Consider the following 23152-nt stretch of genomic DNA (forward strand, 5'->3'; position numbering starts at 1 on the left):
TTATTATGACTGTGGTATTTCTCAATACCTCATAGGACATATTCTTCCTTTTTGCTCTTTTTTTGAAATGTTGACATACTTATTCATGGATCTTTATTCTTCCATAAAAATTTTAGATAAAGTTATCACCTTTCTCAAAAAAATTCAAAAATATTTGAGGTATTTGTGATTGTATTAAAATTATAGATTAATATGGGATAAATGGATATATTTATAATATTGTCATCACAACCAAGAGATGGGATGTCTCTTAATTTATTCAGATGAACTTCTATGTTCTTTATTAGATTAAAAAATTTTCTCCCTGAAGGTATTATGTATTATCATTAATTTCTAGTTACATAGTATTTTTGTTGCTAGTCTGAATGATACCTTGTTTTTTAATACACTTTTTGATTGGTTACTTTTGGTGAGAAAGAAATGCTTTTAATTTTTGTAAGTTGACCTTACTCATAAACTTATTGAATTATTTTATTAATTGTAATAATTTGCTGATTTTATTTTTTTTCTAGCTAGAGGGTCATATCATCTGCAAATAATGATGGTTTTCTCTCTCTCATTCTTGCCCCCAATCAATATACTTCTCCTTTCTTTTTCTTTATAGCATTGGGCTGGATACCTCATATTTTGTTAAATACTAACAGCAATATTGTCCCTGATTTTATTTCTGAAATGAATGCCTCTAAACTTACTTCATTATTATGAGATATACTGTAAGTTTTTGATATATAATCTTTGCCAAGTTGATAAACTTCCCATCTACTTCTAGCATGAGTTTTTAACTCTGATGTGCATTGAGATTTTTCAAATACATTTTCTACTTTATTGAGATAAACAGATTATTTTTCTCTTTTAGCATATTAATGTGGCAAGTTACAAAGGTAGATTATCTGATTTTGAATCACTTTTGCATTCTTGGTATAAACCTTGGTTGATCATGATATTATTTTTAAATGTGCTGTCAGATATGGTTACCTAATATTTTATTTATAATTTTCTGAATATACTTTTATAAATTATATGGGATTATAATTTTCTTTTATTGTAATACTCATATCTAGTTTTAGAATAAAGATTATGCTATTTTATAAAATTATCTGGGTAGCTTTTACTCTTTTTCTTTTCTGAAAGAATTTGTATAATATGAACTAAGTCTTTAAAATTCTGGTAAAATTCACTAAAAATCTTGTTGTGAATTTATTTTAAGGTAGGAAGAAAAGACTTTCAATTATTATTTAAATTTTTTCAATACTTATTGGCCGACTGAATTTATTCTTGCATCAGTTTTGGCAATTTATATTTTTTATAGGAATATATCCTTTTAATCTAAATTTTCAAATGTGTTACCTTATGTTCAGTGGTCATGTCTCCTTTTATATATTTGCTATATTTGTTTCTCATCTTTTTTAGTGTTATATCAGTGTTGGCAGAGCTCTGTCCATCTTATTAATCATTTCAAAGAAATAGCTTTTTAAAATTAATCCCCAATCCTTTTGTTCTTTAATTCATTGATTTTTGACTTTATTCTTTTGTTCCTTCTTGCTCTTTTCCCATGCCTTTATCTGAATGTGTAGCACATTTATTTTTACCTTTTTTTTCCTGATATGTATATTTAATGCCATGAATTTCCCTCTAAGAACTGTTTGATCTCTGTTCCACAAATTTTGATATGCAGTATTATCATCATAATTTAGTTCATAATTGTTTCTCCATTCTCTTCATAATTTTTTTAACCCAAAAACTAGATGGATTTGCCTGATTGAGCTATCAGTTTCTGAGAGAGCATGTTAAAATTTGAAAATCATATTTATTTATTCATCTATTTTTCCCTGTAATTGTTTTAGTTGTCTGTTACATTTTAAGCCTGATTATTAGGTACCTATATATTTTGACAGTTATGTCTCCTTTGTTTTTTTTTTGTTTGTTTGTTTTTTGCGGTACACGGGCCTCTCACTATTGGGGCCTCTCCCGTCATGGAGCACAGGCTCCGGACGCGCAGGCTCAGCGGCCATGGCTCACGGGCCCAGCCGCTCCGCGGCATGTGGGATCTTCCCAGACCGGGGCACAAACCCGTGTCCCCTGCATCGGCAGGCGGACTCTCAACCACTGCACCACCAGGGAAGCCCATCCTTTGTTTTTTTATATTTTCCAAAATATCTTTTTCATATACTAAGAATTCTACTCCAATTTTATTTGGTCCATATTTGCTTGATTTATTTTTTATCATTTTATTTTCAACCATTCTGTGCCTTTGTCTTAAGCATGTCTTTTGTAGCCACCATGTGTTGAATCTTTTTTGTGTTATCAAATCTGAAATCCTCTGTCATTTCATTGGTTAGTTTAGACCATTTACATTTTTGAAATTATGGTAATAGTAAGACATTTCTGCCATCCCATTTCATACTCTTCCTTTGTAGTTTTTTCCCATGATAAAATGAGTGGTTTTATATTATAACCTTTTATATTAATGGATATAAACGCTGGAGAAATAAATAACTGATATTTAGCCATATATTATTTACTAGAGATATACATAAAATAAAATTATAAATAAAGGATAAAAAGAGGGATGGAAATGATATGCCACATAAACATTAAAATTAGTATCAGATAAAATAGAATTAAAAGTGGAACATACTGGTAATTAGAGGTATAACATATTGGTGAAAGGAAAAATTCACAAAAATATCTGCGAAGAACTTTTAACCCCTAATACTTTGTTTTGAGGTATATAAATTAAGAACTAATTAAAATAAAGAAAAAAATGGAGAAGTCTACAATTATAGTAGGTGGCCTTCATACTTTTGTTAGAAGTCAAAATCATCAAGTGAAAAAGATATAGAAGACTTGAATAATACAGCTAACAAGCTTTTATAGGTTAGGAGATATATATTAAACTCTGCTTTCAACAGAGAATACACGTTCTTTTCAATAGCACATGCAAAATTAATAAAAGTTGATCATATACCAAATTACACAGGGAGTGTCAACAAACTACAAAAATTGGATATAAAAAATACCACATTAATTTACTACAATAAAAAAGTAGAAATCAACATTGAAGAATAGGTAAAACAAAATAAAAACCAAATATTCCATATATCTGGAAATGTAAAAATCGCATATATAGAAAACAACATATAGAATTCTAGGTACTTCATGAGACACACAGAAAATAAAAATGGAGATGAAAAAATATTTAGAATAGAATGACCACTAAAGCAGTATATTTAAAATCCATGAAATGCAGGTAAAGAACTCAAAGGAAAATTTACTGCCTTAAAGATATTAACTGCAAAGAAAAGTGTAAGAACGTAAACTAAACTTTCAAGTAGAAAAGGAATGGTGAAACAAGCCCAAAGGAAATAGAATGAGGAAAATAATAAAGATAAAAGCAGAAATTGATAGAGAAAAGTTATATTTCTCCCCCAAACCATGGGCATTCTTTTAAAAGAATAATAACATAAATAAAGAGAAGAATAACCATAAAAATGACTTTAAAGAACAGTAAAAAAGCTAAGGGGGGGGGGTCTTTCCTGGTGGCACAGTGGTTAAGAATCCGCCTGCCAATGCAGGGAACATGGGTTCGAGCCCTTGTCCGGGAAGATCCCACATGCTGCGGAGCAACTAAGCCCGTGCACCACAGCTACTGAGCCTGCACTCTAGAGCCCGTGAGCCACAACTACTGAGCCTGCGTGCCGCAACTACTGAAGCCCACGTGCCTAGAGCCCATGCTCCGCAAGAAACCACTGCAATGAGAAGCCTGCACATTGCAACGAAGAGTATCCCCCACTTGCCACTGGAGAAAGCCCTCGCCAAGCAGCGAAGACCCAACACAGCCAAAAAGAAAAGAAAAAAGAAAAAAAAAAAGCTAGCAGGAATAGCTACAGGTAAAATAATTATTTTAAAATAAGGTGGTATGAGCAATTAAATACTAATAAAGTTGAAAATGACATGGATACTTTTCTAAGAAAATATAAACCACCAAAGTTAGCCCAAGAAACCTATTTCTGATTCTTTCTATTTTGACTATGAGAGACTGACTATTCCAAGCTCTCCGAAGGCAGGAGGCCCAGTACTTTTTTGAGCTAGATTTGCTAAACCTTCAAGAAATATTGTATATGAACTATTCCAGGGCACAGAGAAGAGTGAAAATTTCTCAACCAACTTTTTCAGGTTAGTTTAACCTTGACATGAAAATTATATAATAAAAGCCCTAGGAAAGAAAACTGTAGATCAATTTTACTTATGAACACAGAATTGCAAATATCCTAATAAAATATTAGTGTATCAAATCTAGGAGAGTATCAAAAATATTTAATAAGGACCAAATGAAGTTTACCAAAAGATTGAAAGATCAGTTCAGTCTTTGAAAATCAATCATACAATTCATAAAATAAATTGAAAAGAAAGGAGAATATCCATAAAATCATCTCAATAGATTGAAAAAAAGCATTTGATAAAATTCAAAACTTATTTATGGTAAAAATTTCAGCAAACTAGGAATAGAAGAGAACTTCTTTAATCTGATAGATGTTATTTAATAGAAACCTATGGCAAACATTATACTGAAACATACCATTGATGAAACAAGGATGCCTGCTATCAATACTAATACTTCATAGTCTTAACCAATAAGAAATGAGGTAGCAATTCCACTTCTGGATAGATACCTGAAAGAATTGAAAGCAGGTTCTCAAAGAGCTATTTGCATACTTAAGTTCATAGCAGCACTTTTCACTATAGCCAAAATGTAGAAACAACCCAAATGTCCATTGACAGATGAATGGATAAATAAAACACAGTCTCTACATACAATGGAATATTATTCAGCCTTAGAAAGGAATGAAATTCTGACAGAATGCCAAAACATGGATGAATCTTAAAACAATATGCTGAGTGAAATAAGCCAGACACAAAAGGACACATATTGTATGATTTCACTATGGGGTACCTAGAGCAGTCACATCCATAGAGACAGAAATAGTCTGTCTCTGGAATAGTATGTTAGAGGTAGCATTTCAAATACATGGGGAGAGGACGTTATTGAAAATGGCATGATGCAATTTTCTACTGGTATGTTAAAACCAAATAGATGCCTCTATAGAATGGTGGTTGTCAGGGGTTGAGGGGAGGGGGAATGGGAAGTTATTATTTAATGAGTATAGAGTTTCAGTTCTGGCAAATGGAAGTGTTCTGGAGATGGATGGTGGTGATAGTTACACAACAATGTGAATGTACTAATTCCACTGGACTGTACAATTAAACTCCGTTAAAATGGTAAATTTTATTTTATGTATATTTCACTACAATAAAAGTAAGAAATGAGGCATAAATATGGAAAAGGTAGATAATTCACTTATCAGTTTCAGACAAAATGTACCCAAGAAAATTAATTGACAAATATTCAAAGAAAACAATAAAGTACAGCACATTAACTAAATATACAATTAGCATAAACAAATTAGTAGCTTCCTAAAAATTGCCAATTCAAAAATATAATAGAAAAATCCCATGTACATTAACAACAAAAATATAAAGTGTCCCCAAGTAAACCTAATGAAAAAGTGCAATATCTTTATAGGAAAAAAAACTTACAGAGAGATATAAGAGAAAACCTGAATAAATTGAGAAATGGTTAAATGGTCATTTGTCTCCAAATTAATAAAAAAATTAAATGCAATTCCTTTTAAAATCCTTGAAGGATTTTCAGTAGAATCTGACAAAATGATTCTATAATTCATATACAGTATAAATATAAAGGAAAAGTCAATATATCTTTGGAATAGAAGAACAAAGTGTGGAGAAATTGGCCCCTAGTGATCTAGACATTTTAAAGTTTTAATTGTTAAAGAGTGGTGTGGAAGGGCAAATAAACAATGGGGTAGAGGAGAAAGCCAGAAACAGACCTACCTATAGGGATTTTGGAATAGTGTGTTAGAGGTAGCATTTCAAATACATGGGGAGAGGACATTATTGAAAATGGCAGGATGCAATTTTCTCCTGGTATGTTAAAACCAAATAGATACCTCTATAGAAAATCAGATCATGCCCCATACAAAAATAAATTCCAGATGGATAAAGGACCTAAACCACAACCACAACCAAAACAAAACTAAGCAAATAAAACTCTTAAATTATTTGAAGATGTAAAGGAATGAAAAATATCTTTTGTTTCTAGGAGAGAAGGTTTTCTTGAATATGTCTCCCAAAGCTGAATTCATAAAGAAAAGGGTAGGGCTTCCCTGGTGGTGCAGTGGTTGAGAGTCTGCCTGCCGAGGCAGGGGACACGGGTTCGTGCTCACTGGCTAGGCCTGTGAGCCATGTCCGCTGAGCCTGCACGTCCGGAGCCTGTGCTCCGCAACGGGAGAGGCCACAACAGTGAGAGGCCCGCGTACCGCAAAAAAAAAAAAAGAAAAAAAAAGAAAAGGGTAGATACATTTGGTTACATAAAAGTTCCAAATTTGTATTTGACAAAAGACACTCTAAGTTAAAAGAAAGCTTTGAATTGGAAGAAAATACCAGCAACATATTTAACAAGTAATGTGTTGGTATTCAAATTACATTGAGATAACCTAGATAAGATAACCTAATAGTAAAAGGATCAAGGATTAAAATAAGTATTTCATAGAAAAGAAAACTCTTTACACGTCTTTTTACCTTGTGTATCCCTTAGCTAATATTGTAATCATAGTTATTTTTACTACTTTTGTATTTTAACCTTTATACTAGCTTTATAGATGGTTAATCAACCACCTTTACTATATATTTACCTTTCCAGTGAGATTTATCCTTTTTTATGTTTTATTATTAGTAATTAGCTCTGTTCTTTTCAACTTAAAGAAATCTCTTTAACATTTTTTTTTGTAAGGCAGTTTAGTGGTAATGAACTCTTTTAATGTTTACTTGTCTGGAAAAATCTTTGTCTCTTATGTAGTTGTGAATGATAAGTTTGTAGAGTAGAGTATTCTTTGTTGGAAGTTTTATCTTTCAGCACTTGGAAAATATAATGCCACTCCCTTCTGGCTTGCAAAGTTTCGGCTGAAAAAAAACCTGCTAATAGTCTTATGGGAGTTCCCTTGTACATAACAAGTTGTTTTTCTCTTGATGCTGTTATGATTCTCTCCTCATCTTTAACTTTTGATATTTTAACTATAATGTGTTTTGGTGTGGGTCTTTTTGGATTCCTTTTAATGTGACTCTCTGGGATTCTTGGATCTGGATGTCTGTTTTCTTCCCCAGGTTAGGAAAATTTTCAGCCATTATTTCTTCAAATAAGATTTCTTCCCCTTTAAAGATGTAAAATGTGACATCAGAAACATAAAATATAGGGGCAGGGAGATTAAAACTGTTGAGCTTTAAAATGGGATGAAACTTAAGTTGTCATAAAATTAAAAAGGGTTGTTAAAGATACACATTGTTGTATGTAAGCCTCATGGTAACCACAAAGCAAAAACCTATAGTAAATATATAAAAGATAAAGAGAAAGAAATATAAGCATATCACTAAAGAAAATAATCAAACCACAAAGGAAGAGAGCAAGAGAAGAAGAAAGGAACAGAGAAGATGTACAAAAACATCCAGAAAACAATTAACAAAATGGAAGTAAGTACATACTTAACAATAATTACTCTAAATGTAAATGCACCAATTTTTCCAATTAAAAGACATAGAGTGGCTTAATGGATAGAAACAGGACCCAGCTGTATGCTGCCTACAAGAGACTAACTTTCATTTTTTAAGTTTTATTTATTTATTTATTTACTTATTTATTTATTATTAGTTTTGCCACACAGCATGTGAGATCTTAGTTTCCTTACTGGGGATCGAACCCGTGCCCCCTGCAATGGAAGCTCAGAGTCTTAACCACTGGATCACCAGGGAAGCCCCAAGAGACTCACTTTAGATGTAAGGAAGCACACAGACTGAAAGTGTAGGGAAGGAAAAAGGTATTACATACAAATGGAAATGAAAAGAAAGCTGGAGTAGCTATACTTATGTCAGACAAAATAGACTAAAGCAAAGACTGTAATAAGAGACAACAACACACACACCCCCAAAAAAACAAGCTCACAGATTCAGAGAGCAGATTTGTGTTTCCCAGAGGTGGAGGCAGTGGGGAGGAGAGTGAGAGAAATGGGTGAAGGGGGTCAAACATTAAAAAAGTTTAAAAAAAAATCTATGTTCAAGCTCAATGAATAGTAACTGTTCAGGACTTCCCTATGTTTTTGATGACTTCCCTTATTTATACCCAAGAATTGATGGAAATGACAAAAAAAGCAAAGAAAAATAAAAGAAAACCCAACAAGGCAATACAATTTAGAGAAAACACTTAACCTGCTGGTATTCAGGAAGATACAAATTAAAATGATGATAGATGCTATTATTTACCCCTAAGATTATCAAAACCTCTAAAGCTGATAATATTAACTTTTGGCCCAGTATTGGGGAAAGGGAACTTTCATATACTTCTGATAGGAGGCTAATTTGATACAGTTACTTTGGAGGATAATTTGGCAATATCTATTAAATTCAAAATTACACACATCCTATCTGCCAATAATTCCATTCTAGGTTTCCACCCTAGAGAAACACTTACCTGTGTGAACAGGGAGACAAGTGCAAGATACTAATTGCAGCATTGTTTGCAATACTGAAAAACTGAAAACAACCTAAATGCCCACCAATAGATGGATGGCTAAATAAAATTCAGTGTATCTGTATCATAGAATTCTATAGCAATTAAAAAGAATAAACTAGATTTCTGTAAATCAACATCTCCAAATATTATTCAGTGAAAAATTTATAATGCATAAATATAAATGCAATATGACTTCTTTAATATAAAAATGCATAGTAAATGTAAAGTATTTTCTCTGTGTACTGGTTTATGTGTGTAAAAAATAGCTTTAAGTTGTCTGGAAGGAATAAGCTCAACTTCCCAGTGATTATCTCTGGGGAAGGAGGAGAGGGATTGAATTTGGGATGAAGATCAGAAAGGACTGTAGTTTCATCTATAAATATTCTACTTTTAAAAGGAAAAATATATTCATGTATCATTTTATAATTAAAATTAATTTTAAAAACACTTTCTATTACTGTGGTATGTCTTTGTTGAAAGAATGCACTGTGTGAACTAATAATGATGTGCAGTCATTTTTATTCCTATGATTAATAGAGGCCAGGATAATTCTGATGTGAGTTTTATTTATTTATAGTAGTAAATTAACTCACTATACTAGTAAGCTTGCATGTTTATGTAACATGCCAATAATAAAAAATAAGAAAAAATATTAAGACTACTTAAAAAGCTGGGCTCTCATGTTGAGTTCTCCTTAAACCTCAGTCTATACCGACATGAATCCATTTTCCTTTGGTTCTGTTTCCAAAAGACAAAAGAGTATGGTAGAAAAAGAACTGGGCTGGGATATAGTCTGCAGCTTTTTTTCTGATTAAACAGTCAATATATATTAATTGTGTGCAATTGGGATTCACTTCCCACAAATAATAAATAAAAGGATTATCATGAGGTTCCTAATCTGTCAATATCTATGAGCAGTTGGTCTGCAAAGTCCTTGAAATTACAGGAAAAAATTTGTGTGTAGGTAGGTATGTGCATTTTTTTAATGGGAGGGCATTTGGGAGAAAGATGCTTAAATGGTTATGGAACAACAAAAACAAGAACAAAAGGTTTATAGTCATTGACCTAGATAATCTTCAGTGTCCTTTTCAGCTGTGAAATTCTGTTAAAGGTAAATACTGAGACTTTTTTATACTGTCCTTTCTTTTTCTCTTTTCTCTCATCAAACACCAAGACAAAAACAGTTAACAAGTTTTATCAACCATAAAATGATAAAAATGCCTAATTTTCAAAATTAATATGATTATTAAATGGAATAATCCATGTAAACCCCGAAGCTAGCTACAGTGCTGGGGAGACGTTCATGAACAGGCTTGCACATGTCCAATCCAAAATGAGATCACAGCTGCTCAGATCTGGCTGATTATTGAGAGGAGGATGTTGACCCAGGCTGGATATTTGGCTTAAGAGAAATCAGAAATCCAGGGACTTTTTTTTTTTTGGTGTCATCTCCCAGTTTCTAAACATTGTTAACTAATTCATATTTTAAATAGTGTGAACTAGTGGTGTGCTGGCTAAATGAAACATATCAGTAGACTATATATAGCCTGTTGGTCGCTTTTGAACTTCTAGGTTTCTGTATATGACCAATGGCCTGAACCAAACAATACCATGTAAAGAAAATATCAACAAAGTTTACTCTCTCATCAAAGTCTCATTCTTTTTCCTTCCTACAAAGTTGGTCTCTGACTCAAGCCAGAAATCTAGCAAGTCATGTTAGACACCTTCATCTCAGTCACTGTATACTATCTAACCACAAATCTCAGAAATATGTTCTGCATCCAGCCCCTTTTATGTACCCCATGTTGCCTCTGTCACCTTTTACCCAGATTATTATAGTAGCTGCTGGATTGGTCTTCACACCTCAAGTCTTGCCCCTCTGCCATAAAAAAAACAAAAAAAACAGGGCTTCCCTGGTGGCGCAGTGGTTGAGAGTCCGCCTGCCGATGCAGGGGACACGGGTTCGTGCCCCGGTCCGGGAAGATCCCACATGCCGCGGAGCGGCTGGGCCCGTGAGCCATGGCCGCTGAACCTGTGTGTCCGGAACCTGTGCTCCGCAATGGGAGAGGCCACAGCAGTTAGAGGCCCACGTACCGCAAAAAACAAAAAACAAAAAAAAAACCTTTCTGAAATGAACATATGATCATGTGATTTTACAAAAGCCCTTTGATGGTTGTTCATTGCTTATAGCTAAAGACTAAAGTTCTTAGCAAGTTTTATCAGATTCATTGTTATCCAACCTCTGCCTGTTGTTCTGACATCATTTCCTACCATGCTGCCACAAACAACCTGTGTCTTACCTGTGCTGAATTATTTTCGAGTTCCTTTAGCTCACCATCGTCTTTCTTACTTTAAGACTTTATGCACACTTAAAGATATATATTCCTGGGGTAGTCTCCCCAAGTAAACCTGGATAACTCCTGGCCACTTCTGGAGACTCATTGCAAAGTTCCCCTCTTAAGATTTCTTTGAATACTGTTTCTTCACTTTTAATCAGAGTTAAAATCAGTTGATCACTTCACCGCAAACACAGTCCCTTAATCATGTCTATTATAGCACTTGCCACAGTATTCGTCTATTGCTTTCTCATATGTTGGTCTCCCTAATTACTATGTAAACTCCTAAAGGACAGGGACAATGTCTTTCTGATATTTGTAACTTCAGTGCCAAGTATAGCATCTGTCAACTAAGTAGTTACTAACTTGCCTCCAATGAAAGAAATGAGTGAACAAATGATCCTTATGTTGCATTGACAACACCTACATCATCTGGATCATCTGGATTCTGTAGTTAAACTAATCAGAGAGGGATTGCTCATCAGCCTAGCCCACATTCTGAGATTGCTTGTTGGAGAGCTGTAGAAATGTGAGTATTTTGTCACACATAGGTGGAGCTCAACCATTTCTTCTTACAGGCTTGGCTAGCTGAGTCTGACAAAACTTGTCAGGAAAGGTATTAGGAAGAGTGAGGCAAGGATTTGGAAGAAAAAAAAACAATAGGAATTAGATAGTAATGTTGCTGGAAAATAAAGGGTGTTGGGTATTCCCCAACTCCCCCAAATATTCAAATCTAGGGCTTATGTGGTATGCTTTGGGAGCAACATAATCCTTGTCCAGCCCCTGAAATTGCACCAATTGGAAATAATTTCTCTAATGCATTTTTTAATGCTCCTTGGAATAAATTAGTGTAAATGAGATGTGATTTTGTTTGTGTTTTGGTTGATTGGGTTTTAAGACACCCAGCCAACCAAGCAATTCAACAAACAACATCAGAGCTGACAAAATTCATCTTGAGAATTTGAGGAAGAAGAAGGGTTGAATTTTTGTCTTATTAAAGCCCTCTTGACAAGGGAAAGATACTGCTGGGTGAGGTACGGCGAAGACTTTAACATTTAAAAAATTCAAAAATCTATCTATCATCTATCTATCTCTATATCTATCTCTATATCTACCTATCTATCTATCTATCTATCTATCATCTATCATCTATCTATCTCTATCTAAAAGAAGAGATGTGAGCTGATTTTTAGAGGAAAGAAAGGGAAACCAACATTTGATGTGTGCTCTCTGGGTGTTAGGGTTCTGTGTTGGGTAGTGTGAGGGAGTGGAAGACACCTGGGCTTTTGCGTGAGTGGGGTCTGACTTTGCTGCTTAGCTGCATACCAGCTATATGGATTTGAGTAAGTTTTTTTAAACATCTCTAAGCCTAATTTTGCCTGTAAAGTATGGATCATTTTTGATTTGCAAGGTAGGTGTAGGGAAAGTATCTGAAGCACAGTAAGTAGGCATTCAATATTTTAATTTTCTTTCTTTAATCCGCAGTGGGATAAATAGCACAAATATTGCATGATTTCTATTAACTGAAGTAATAGAAGTAGACTGGAACTCAATTTTTTGACTCCCAGCACTAGAGGAATCTTGAAGTAATGACTCTAAGTTGGGTCATTAGAGGAAGGGGAGAATTTGCCTACACTGGAATCTAAGTTATTTAGTCCTTAAATCGTGTCCCTGCAACCCCCTCAGCAAATCATCGATTTGTAGATTTCAGATTCTCTCTATATTTCCTCTTCTCTAATAGCCTCACTATGGGAAACTGCTTCTCCTACACTTCATGACTATGTTCTAATGAAGGACTGATAACCAGTCAACCCTTACAACTTTAATCCTAGGGAAAGTTGGTAAAGCCAGAAACACATCAAAGTATTTGGGAACAGAGAGTGATTCTCCATTTCATCCTTTTCCTAATTACTTTATTGTAGGCAGTAGGAGGTCACAAGCTCTTCATCAGTGTTCATCATGGAGAAATGAAAAAAACAGGCAATATAAGAGACAATTTAATATATTTAAATAATCTTTAAAAATGGACACAATGCCTTGCAAATTCTATACTTCCTCGTGTTAGATGGCTTCATAATACAAAAAGAATACTTATAAACTTCTCCTACTGGTACCTTCGTGTACTTCATAAGTAGAATTCTCTCACTTTCACTTAACATACTCCCCAAAGATGGTAAGATGTCACTTAAAATAGGTTTAAAAGTCTGGGTTAGTGGCCTTTTAATCGTGCCAAGTGGTTTATTATTAGAGAGGAAGCTGCCCTCTGTTTATTGGCTGGGTTGATTTCCAGTCGAATCCAGCATTACCTCAATCTTCATCCTTTTCTCTTCTTCTTCTTCCTCTTGCTCATTGCCCCCACAGCTTATATACTCACGTTTGACTGCAAGTAGTAGTATTTTACTTTTTTAACTTTTATTTTATATTGGAGTGTAGTTGATTTACAATGTTGTGTTAGTTTCAGGTGTACAGCAAAGTGATTCAGTTATACATATACATATATCTATTCTTTTTCAAATTCTTTTCCCATTTAGGTTATTGCAGAATATTGAGTGGAGTTCCCTGTGCTATACAGTAGGTCTTTGTTGGTTATCTATTTTAAATATAATAGTGTGTATATGTCAATCCCAAACTCCCAATCTGTCCCTCCCCCCCATTCTTCCCCCTCTGGTACCCATAAGTTTGTTTTCTAAGTCTGTGACTGTTTCTGTTCTGTAAACAAGTTAATTTGTATCATTTTTTTTAGATTCTGCATATCAATGATATCATACAGTTTTTGTCTTTCTCTGTCTGACTTACTTCACTTAGTATGATAATCTCTAGGTCCATCCATGTTGCTGCAAATGGCATTATTTCATTCTTTTAAATGGCTGAGTAATATTCCATTATATATATATATATACACCACATCTTCTTTATTCATCTGTCAATGGACATTTAGGTTGCTTCCATGTCTTGGCCATTGTAAACAGCACTGCAATGAACATTGGGGTACATGTATCCTTTCGAACCATAGTTTTCTCTGGACATACGCCCAGGAGTGGGATTGCTGGATCGTATGGTGGCTGTATTACATTCCCACCATCAGTGTAGGATGGTTGCATTTTCTCCACACCTTCTCCAGTATTTATTGTTTGTAGATTTTTTGCTCATGCCCATTCTAACTGGTGTGAGGTGATATCTCATTGTAGTTTTGATTTGCATTTCTCTAATATTTAATGATGTTGAGCATCTCTTCATGTGCCTCTTGGCCATCTGTATGTCTTCTTTGGAGAAATGTCTATATAGGTCTTCTGCCCATTTTTTGATTGGATTGTTTGTTTTTTTGATATTGAGCTGCATGAGCTGTTTGTAAATTTTGGAGATTAATCCTTTGTTGGTTGCATCATTTGCAAATATTTTCTCCCATTCTGTGGGTTGTCTTTTAATTTTATTTATGGTTTCCTTTGCTGTGCAAAAGCTTTTGAGTTTAATTAGGTTCCATTTGTTTATTTTTGTTTTTATTTCCTTTCCTCTAGGAGAGGGGTCAAAAAATATTGCTGCAATTTATGTCAAAGAGTGTTCTTGCTATGTTTTCTTCTATGAATTTTATAGTATCTGGTCTTACATTTAGGTCTTTAATCCATGTTCTTGGATTGGAAGAATCAATATTGTCAAAATGACTATACCACCCAAGGCAATCTACAGATTTAATACGGTCCCTATCAAATTACCACTGACATTTTTCACAGAACTAGAACAAAACATTTTTTACTTTGTATGAAGACACAAAAGACCCTGAATAGTCAAAGCAATCTTCAGAAAGAAAAACGGAGCTGGAGGAATCAGGCTTCTTGACTTCAGACTATACTACAAAGCTACAGTCCTCAAAACAGTATGGCATTGGCACAAAAACAGAAATATAGATCAATGGAACAGGATAGAAAGCCAAGAAATAAACCAATGCACCTATGGTCCATTACTCTATGACAAAGGAGGCAAGACTATATAATGGAGATAAATGGTGCTGGGAATACTGGACAGCTACATGTAAAAGAATGAAATTAGAACATTCTTTAACACCATACACAAAAATAAACTACATGTAGTATTATTTCGGAAGGCCTTTTCTGGTTATCATAAACTCTCATAACACAGAGGACTATGACTTACATTCCAGCAGAACAACCAGTGTATGTAGTGTGTCCAGTACAAACTGACCTTCAATTTCCCACATCCAAAGGTCATCTTTATCTAGAAAGTTTGGGGAAAGAAGAATTTTATCTTTGTTCCTCCTAATTTGGCCATTCAGAGTTTCTCCTCAGTGCCACATGCTCCTCCCTGACAGTACAGACATGCTTTGAAGAATGCTTTGACCTAACTTAGTGTTCCTTGGTACAGAGATGTTTTATCCATAGGATGCTGGCACACACGTGGTGGTAGAGGGAAAATCTCTAGTCATACATACCCTATGACTAATTTCCCAGCAGAATTGCATCTAAGAAATTCAACTGTTCATAGGGGTTCCATATGGGTGCAGTACATTTTCTAACTGTTTTCCTTGTAGACCATACCTGCTGTCTTGCTTTTATCTTTCCTTTTATCTTAGAAGGGGAATATGTAATTCTTTTTGAACTATTTTAGAATACTTTTGGTGTAATTTACAAGGGACAGTTGCCTTCAATTTGACTAAAACAAAATTATTGATGGTTTTAGCAGTCTGGAATATAATTTTTTCATTATATTTAAACTCAAATGAGTGTGGTCAAGGGATTATGGGAATCACTGATAAATATTTGATCCTATGTATTTATACACACACAAATACAATAAAGGCAAATTAACATTGATTCAGGGAACTGGTGAAGTTTTTGATACTCCTAAATTTTATAATTGGAGATTAAAGAATGTGGAAGTTATAAATGAATGGAATGAGTGCAGAGCCCCTGGCAGAATGGAAAGAGCTTTGGTTTAAGAATCAGAAACCTATACCCTAGTCATAGCAGCACTTCTAATTATCTGCATGATATGGGCAAGTTAATCTCTTTGAGTCTCATTTACTTTACCTACAATAGAAATTGACTGGATGAGATTAAGCATAATATTTAAATTTCTAACTATTCTTTGGTAATTAGCATTTATTCAATGAAAGTATGATGATGGATAGATTTGTATGAATTGGTTACCACTTAGGGTTAACTACCACATACTCAGTTATTTTTTGTGTGTGTCGTTAATAGTAGAACAATAATTTTATTTTCTTTCACTAATAAACTAATATGACTAGTGTTCTATTAATCACATAGCATGATTTAAAGTTTGTATAGTTCTTAAAATGAAATATTAAAAACTAGATGGAATATGTTCTAAGTCTAATCAGAAGAATGAGACTATTTTTTGGTCTTTCATATAACTTCTGTCCCCAGTAGTGGCTGCGATCTTGAACACCCATTGATGAACTGTACTTTAGTTTGAATTTCAAATGAGAAGGTTGAAGAAAAGTAGCTTGAGTTTTTTGGGGGAGGAGAAGATGGTGGAGCATCAAATTCTGATTTAAGGAATTATCACTCTTTTTGGTTAGATTAAATATGCTTTGCTTTTTTTTCTTTTAATCTGTAAATTAAGGGGATGATCTTTAAAGTCTGTACTAGTTCTCACATTGTGGACTTTTCCTTTTGATTTTACAGCAGTAAACTTTCTACTGAAATTAGTATCTTTTGTACATAGTTTTCTACTCCTTGTTATGTCTCTTTCTGTTTATAATAAATTCACATATTTTTTTCCTCCTAGGGAGGAGTATATTTTTAATTGTTTTTATTTGACTGGAAACTTCAGGACCCCATCAGCCTCCACTCCCATTAGCTTCCATTGCTAAGGGATATTTCCGTTAATATATTTGACAGAGAAAGTCTGTGACTCAACTCTTATTATTTTCAGAGCTTGTGTGGTCTCAGGAAATAGCCACTTAGGGTTATGTTTAATAATGATTGCTTTGATGATCATGATTAACCAAAGTATCTGAGATCAACTCCTCAGCATAAAACATTTCTTCCTATAAATGCTTTGGACAGTGATTAGATTGAGGAAAAGATCAGACGTGATTGAGTTTTGCCTTCTTTGGACTCCCTATTAATAGTATTCAGGTATTTTCCTGCCATCTAGGTGTCCAGAGGTAGAAGAAAGAAATGTGCATCTGACCCCATGGGAGGAGACTATGTTTGTTTTTGTGAAGATAAAAGAGAAGACAAAATATACCTTGATGGAAAGTTTACTTCAATGTTTACACAATACAATTTTCTGGATCCTGTATCCAGGCAGTCATGACAATAAGTTCAAAAGTAGTAGTACAGAGTTCCAGTGGTGGCACAAAAGATGCAAATATTCTGAATCTTCAAGTACTACAACATTCTTTGTTCAGGACATGGAATGTATTATAATGTTATTAGGGAAATTTTGGCTCCTAAACCATGTCTCTTAGCTTCCTGGTTAGGTTTGTTAACATTCAATTAAAACAATCTGGAATATCCAAAATTTAAGTCTCAGAAATTTTTTAAATGCTCACTTTATTCCAGAGCACCCAATCACTTTGTCATATCATTCTAAATGTAGTCCCAAATTCAATTTACTTCTTCCATCCACTATTTTCTAACCAAAGAGCTCAATGATTATGGAGCCTTACAAAAAAGCTTTGCACCAAACAAAAGAAATAGAATACAGTGCTACAGTTAAAATAAAAGATCAGACATATACCTCCACTACCAAAAGAAAGGACCATGTTAAATATCTTAATCCCATGTTGTGTATCTCATTTCTCCTCTGGGTTAGTTCTTATCTTGAGTTAGTTTGTTTTCCTTTGGTTTCAAATTATTATTCAAAGTAATAGCACCTTTGTTCTTGGACATACTCACAGAGTGGGGTGTTGCTATCTAAGTAAAAGGAACCAGAGTCTGTTCTCTCTCTTCCATGGTAACCTCTGGCCTCAGAGTCTCTTGTCTGCTTATCATCCACATCCTGACTCTATCTTCTCATGGTCCCTGACTGACTCGATCCAGACTCTTGCGTTTGCCTTTCCCCACTCCATGTGTTTATACTGCTTGATAAATACCTATATCTATACTCTTCAGTTACCATAGGGTCTTGGCTATCAAGTGAGTGACTGCCACTTGACTGCTCATAGCTGTCACTTGATTGACCATGACTATATACTTGTCTATCATTGGTGCTGAATCCAGATTGACCCTGGATATCTCCTGATTGTCCATCACTTGATCCCTGTGTTGCTAAATTTGTGCTGGATCATAGCAACTCATGAGATGTATCTCCCAAGAGCTGCTGGCTGGATCCATGTATACCTATTGTATTGAACTCTGATTGTCTATGCCTCAATCCTAATTGTTCATGAATCTTTTCCCCACAATCTTCTGAATGCCCTGTACTATCACTATGGGATCCTTGCCTCCTAGTTGAACTAAAATCTGAATGGCTGTGAGCTGCTAAGGATTTTCCATGGCCAGATACAGAGTGGTCACTTGGCTGACTGCTATGAGTGGATCCCTGCCTTCCAGATTGAACATGGATGTCTCTTGACTGTTTCTGTGTTGGTACTGAATGCCCATGGCTAGATCCCTGCCTTCTAGTTATACTGAATCCAGAATGATTATGGGAATCAGCTGACTGCCTTGTCTTTGACTGTCCATGACTTGAATCTTGTCTTCTTGCTCTGTTGCTTTTGATCCCGTATGGTCAAAACTAGAAACTGATTGTCCATGTCTAGACACTTGCTTGGTTGCAGCTCTATCTGTTGACCTCAAAGGACTAGAATTACGACTCCTTGTTCTGCTGGCCCCAGAAGGTCCATACCCAGACTGCCCATAGTCATATGCTGCACTTCCATAACTGCCATGTTTCCACCCTTGACCTGATCCATGTCTTTGTCTTCCACTAATCTGTGACTGAGAATGACATACCAGATTGAGCATGGCTGCTACTTGACTGTTTTTAGGCTATCCCTTGACTGCCTATGTGTATCATGTGACTGTGTGTGACTGGACCCATGTCTCTCTATTGTGCCAGATCCTAAATGTCCATGAGTAGATGTGGTCTGCCTACGAGCTGACTGTGAGTGTGTAGATTTGTCTCCTGTGTGTCCATGGAAAGATACCTCTTTCCCTGAACTTCTGGATCCTGATTGTTCATGAGTCAACATCTGCCCTTGATCTGATACTGAGCGCTTAGATGTATCTCCTGAATGTTCATGTGCTCTGCTTGTATTAGTGACTGAATGTTTGGGGGCAGACCCAGAATGTTCGTGAGTGTATTCTGAGAGTCTCTGTGAGACTTCTGAATGCCTTTCACTGTCACTGGACTCACTGTGACTAGATCCCTGTCTTCCAGCTGTACTGGATCCTGACCGTGTGGATTGTCTATGACTAGAGTGGACGTGTCTAGTGGTATCTCCTGACTGTTCATGAGCAGTTCCCTATCTCCCTCTAACTGTGGATCCTGACTGTCCATGTTGAGGTCCAGCCTGCCCATGAGCGGATCCTGAGTGTCTCTGAGACTTCTGAATGCCTTTCACTGTCGCTGGACACTGTGACTAGATCCCTGTCTTCCAACTGTATTGGACGTGGACTGTGTGGACTGTGTGGTGTCTCCTGACTGTCTGTGAGCAGTTCCCAGTCTCCCTTTACCTGTGGATCCTGACTCTCCATGTTGAGATCCAGTTTGCCCATGAACAGTTCTCTGTCTCTCTCTAACTGTGGATCCTGACTGGCCATGTTGAGATCCAACCTGCCCATGAGTGGATCCTGAGTGTCTGTGTGAGACTCCTGAATGCCTTTCACTGTCACTGAACTCACTCTGACTAATCCTTTTCTTCCACTTCTGCTGGATTCTTCTTATGCAGAATATAGACGACTAATCTCGTTATGTGTCATGGTATCCCTTGACTCACCATGAGTAGATTCTTGTCTTCTTGTGCTAGATCCTGATTGTTCATGGGTCATTGCTGTATCTCCATGACCTATACTAGAGTGTCTACTTCTCTCTCCTGATTGTCCATGGGTTGTATTTTTATTTCTACTTGTATTAGATCTCAATTCTCTATGGTCATTTCCAGAATGTCCATGGGTAAATGCTGAATATCTTTCCCAGTTATCTGACTTGCTTCACTGTCATTTGACTGGCTATGTGTTGTTTCCTGCCTTCTGGACGGTCTCCTTTCCTGACCTGATCCTGGCCTTTTCTGGCTATGTCCATGAATGCTGTCATTATTGTCAGTGTGACTTCCTGGTATACTGTGACCCCTGTTTCTTTCATTATCACTCTGAGTAGTTCTTTCCTGACTGCTTCCTCTTGTTTGACTGTGGGGTGAATTTGTTGTTGGTTTTCTACATATTGGACACTTTTTGCTTGAACTAGGCCCATTGCTTCCTTGTCTACTTACCCTAGATTTATTTTTGTCATAGCCAGAGGATTGACCTGGGCTAGACCCATGTTGTCCAAAGCCAGAAGACCGACTTGAACTTGACCCATGTTGGCTAAAGCCAGATGATTGACTTGAGCTAGACCCTTGTTGGCCATAGCCAGATTGCCCTGATCTAGACGCATGGTGTCCAAAGCTAGAGGACTGACCTGAGCCTGACCCATATTGTCCAAAGCCAGAGGATTTACCTGAGCCAGATCCATGTTGTCCAAAGCCAGAGGACTGACCTGGTCCAAACCCATGTTGTCCAAAGCCAGGAGACTGACCTGAGCTGGATCTATGTTGACCACATTTAGAAAATTCATTTGAACCAGGCCCTTTTTGGTGAGAATTTGAAGAGTATCCATGGGAACCAGATCCATGTTGAGCATAAATAGAAGACTGACGTACTCCAGACTCATATTGTCCACAACAAGAGGACTGACTTGAACTTGTTCCCTGTTGTCCTCCACAGTTCTGTGGCTGACCACATGCTCTAGATCCATATCCTCTCTGACTAGAAGACTGGCTACAGGAGCTAGGCTCATGTTGACCATATCCAGAGGACTGACTTCCTGAGATATATCTGTGACCTTCTTTTCCCCTACTTCCTGATTGATAACCTGATTGGGTATAGCTAGATTAGTTTCCTTGCCCTCCAAATCTACCTGCCTGACAAGAACTAGAAGCGTTTTGTAGCCTTCCACACCCACCTGAACTGCTGGAACCACATGCGTGGCTTTCCCTTCAACCATTTCCTGAACTTTTAGAGCTAGACCCAAGTTTTTGTCCTGCACTCCTTGACTAAGTAAAGTTTGAATCATGTTCACTATCATCTAATCCACGTGACAGACCACCATGACCTTTCCTTCCCCCACTCTTTGATCCAGATTCAGGTTCATATTCCTCCCCAGATTCCCTAGAGGGGCTAACATGTGACTTGTTTCTTTTTTCCTCCAGCTCTCCAGAGCTGGAACCATGTCTTTCTTTGCCACTACTCTATGAGTGACCAGAGCTGGACCCAAGGAGCCTTTTTTCAGATCCCTTTTGTCTCTCTGAGCTAGATAAACCACATTGCCTTCCCAGCCTCCTAGAGCTGGACCCACATCTATGTTTCACAGTTCCCCTCGAGCTCTCAGAACCATAACCATGCTCCTCTCCCTCACTGCAACTTGAATATCTGTAAACTGATTTTTGTCCGAATGTATCCTCTTCTTCCTCTTCTGCTTCATTTTCTTCCTCTTGGTGTCGGCGACCATGTCTGTGCTTCTTTGACCCTGAAGCTTTGCAGTATTCTTTGCTGAGAACCTTGTTGCAAGCCATAGCCAGCTTGAATACCATCAGAAGAAACTCAGTAAAGTCCACTCTTTGGTCATGATTTCGATCTAGCATATACATGATGACACCACTGTGTCTGGATCATCTGGGTTCTGTATACAAGCAACACATCAAAGGAGACCTGGTCAGCCTAGTCCATATTCTCAGCTAAAATATTTGGGTAGAGCTATAGAATTGTGAATGTTTGATGTTAGGTATTTTAATCCAACCAAGAAATAACTTTAGGCTAAGGCAGCCTAACAGCACCTAGCAGGTGTGAAGAGGTGATAGAAAGGAATAAAAGCTATTGGAATCCTCAGCAGGATACAGTTCAAGGACCTAAGCTAGAAAACTAGGTACTCAGGTATGGCATACAGGAAGGAGCTGAATAAACCAAGTTCAGTACCTGGTGTATTTTAGTTTTACATACATTTTAAGTCTTGCATACTAATATATTCTATGTTACGATCTATAATTTTTTTTTTTTTTTTTGCGTTACAGGGCCTCTCACTGTTTTGGCCTCTCCTTTTGTGGAGCACAGGCTCCGGACACCCAGGCTCAGCGGCCATGGCTCACGGGCCCAGCCGCTCTGCGGCATGTGGGATCTTCCTGGACCGGGGCATGAACCCGTGTCCCCTGCATCGGCAGGCGGACTCTCAACCACTGCGCCACCAGGGAAGCCCACGATCTATAATTTTGAAGCTAATAGTTGATGGAAGTAGATGAAAAAAATGCTTGTATTTTGTTTTCAGATTTTAGTCACCTTGGCTACTTGATTGACTCCCCTTATAGATGTTTTCCCTCTCTTACACCTTTTCTTCCTCGTTTACTAGGGTAATTTATAAATTGATATCTTAGCACAAATTTATTTTCTGCTATTTTAGAAGGAAAAACCTGGGGGCATGAAAAAGTCTGAAGGTCTGCATTGTGGGAGTGTACAGGAAAGTGAGGAAGAAAACATTCACCTTTCTAAAAGTAAACACTGCCTCAACAGACTTTTGGATGTCCTCAAAAAGTACTGCTCATAGAGTTAGCTCAAAGGCCATGGGGACTGTGCACTTTTTAGCTACTCTTTAGTCATATAACAGAGAATATACAGGACCCTAGCAGCTTTCAGTCCTGGCACATGGTCCTCACCTTCAGAACTGGACGAAACTCTTTCTCCAGGAGTTCCTTTAGTTCATCCTTGCTCAGTGTGCCACACTCCCCATCCTTCTTGGTGTATTTGTAGAAAACATCAGTGACAGTGACAACACTTCTCAAGAGGTTGGTCATCTTTTTGCAGCTTTAAGTGAACCTGAAGGAAAAGAAAGGATCCTATCATTCATTTTATTTTCTTTTAAATTCTAAACAGTTCTGATTTTAATAATCATCATCATGATTTTTCAAATATCTTGTCTCTTTTAAACCTAAAATACA

The 23152-nt window shown here is 36.4% G+C and overlaps 1 protein-coding gene across 1 annotated transcript; it reads right to left on the reverse strand.

The window, feature by feature from the left end:
* Positions 1 to 19850: 19850 nt before the first annotated feature.
* Positions 19851 to 23008, reverse strand: LOC113615388 (filaggrin-2-like). Its single transcript, XM_027097740.1, is given in 5 exon segments — positions 19851 to 19932; positions 20399 to 20959; positions 21222 to 21822; positions 21825 to 21846; positions 22871 to 23008. Coding segments are annotated over 5 exon segments (1404 nt in total).
* Between the last annotated feature and the right edge of the window lie 144 nt (positions 23009 to 23152).

This window comes from Aethalodelphis obliquidens, unplaced genomic scaffold (assembly GCF_003676395.1).
Source record: "Aethalodelphis obliquidens isolate GAN/ISIS:26980383/991018 unplaced genomic scaffold, ASM367639v1 scaffold116, whole genome shotgun sequence".
Taxonomy (NCBI): domain Eukaryota; kingdom Metazoa; phylum Chordata; class Mammalia; order Artiodactyla; family Delphinidae; genus Aethalodelphis; species Aethalodelphis obliquidens.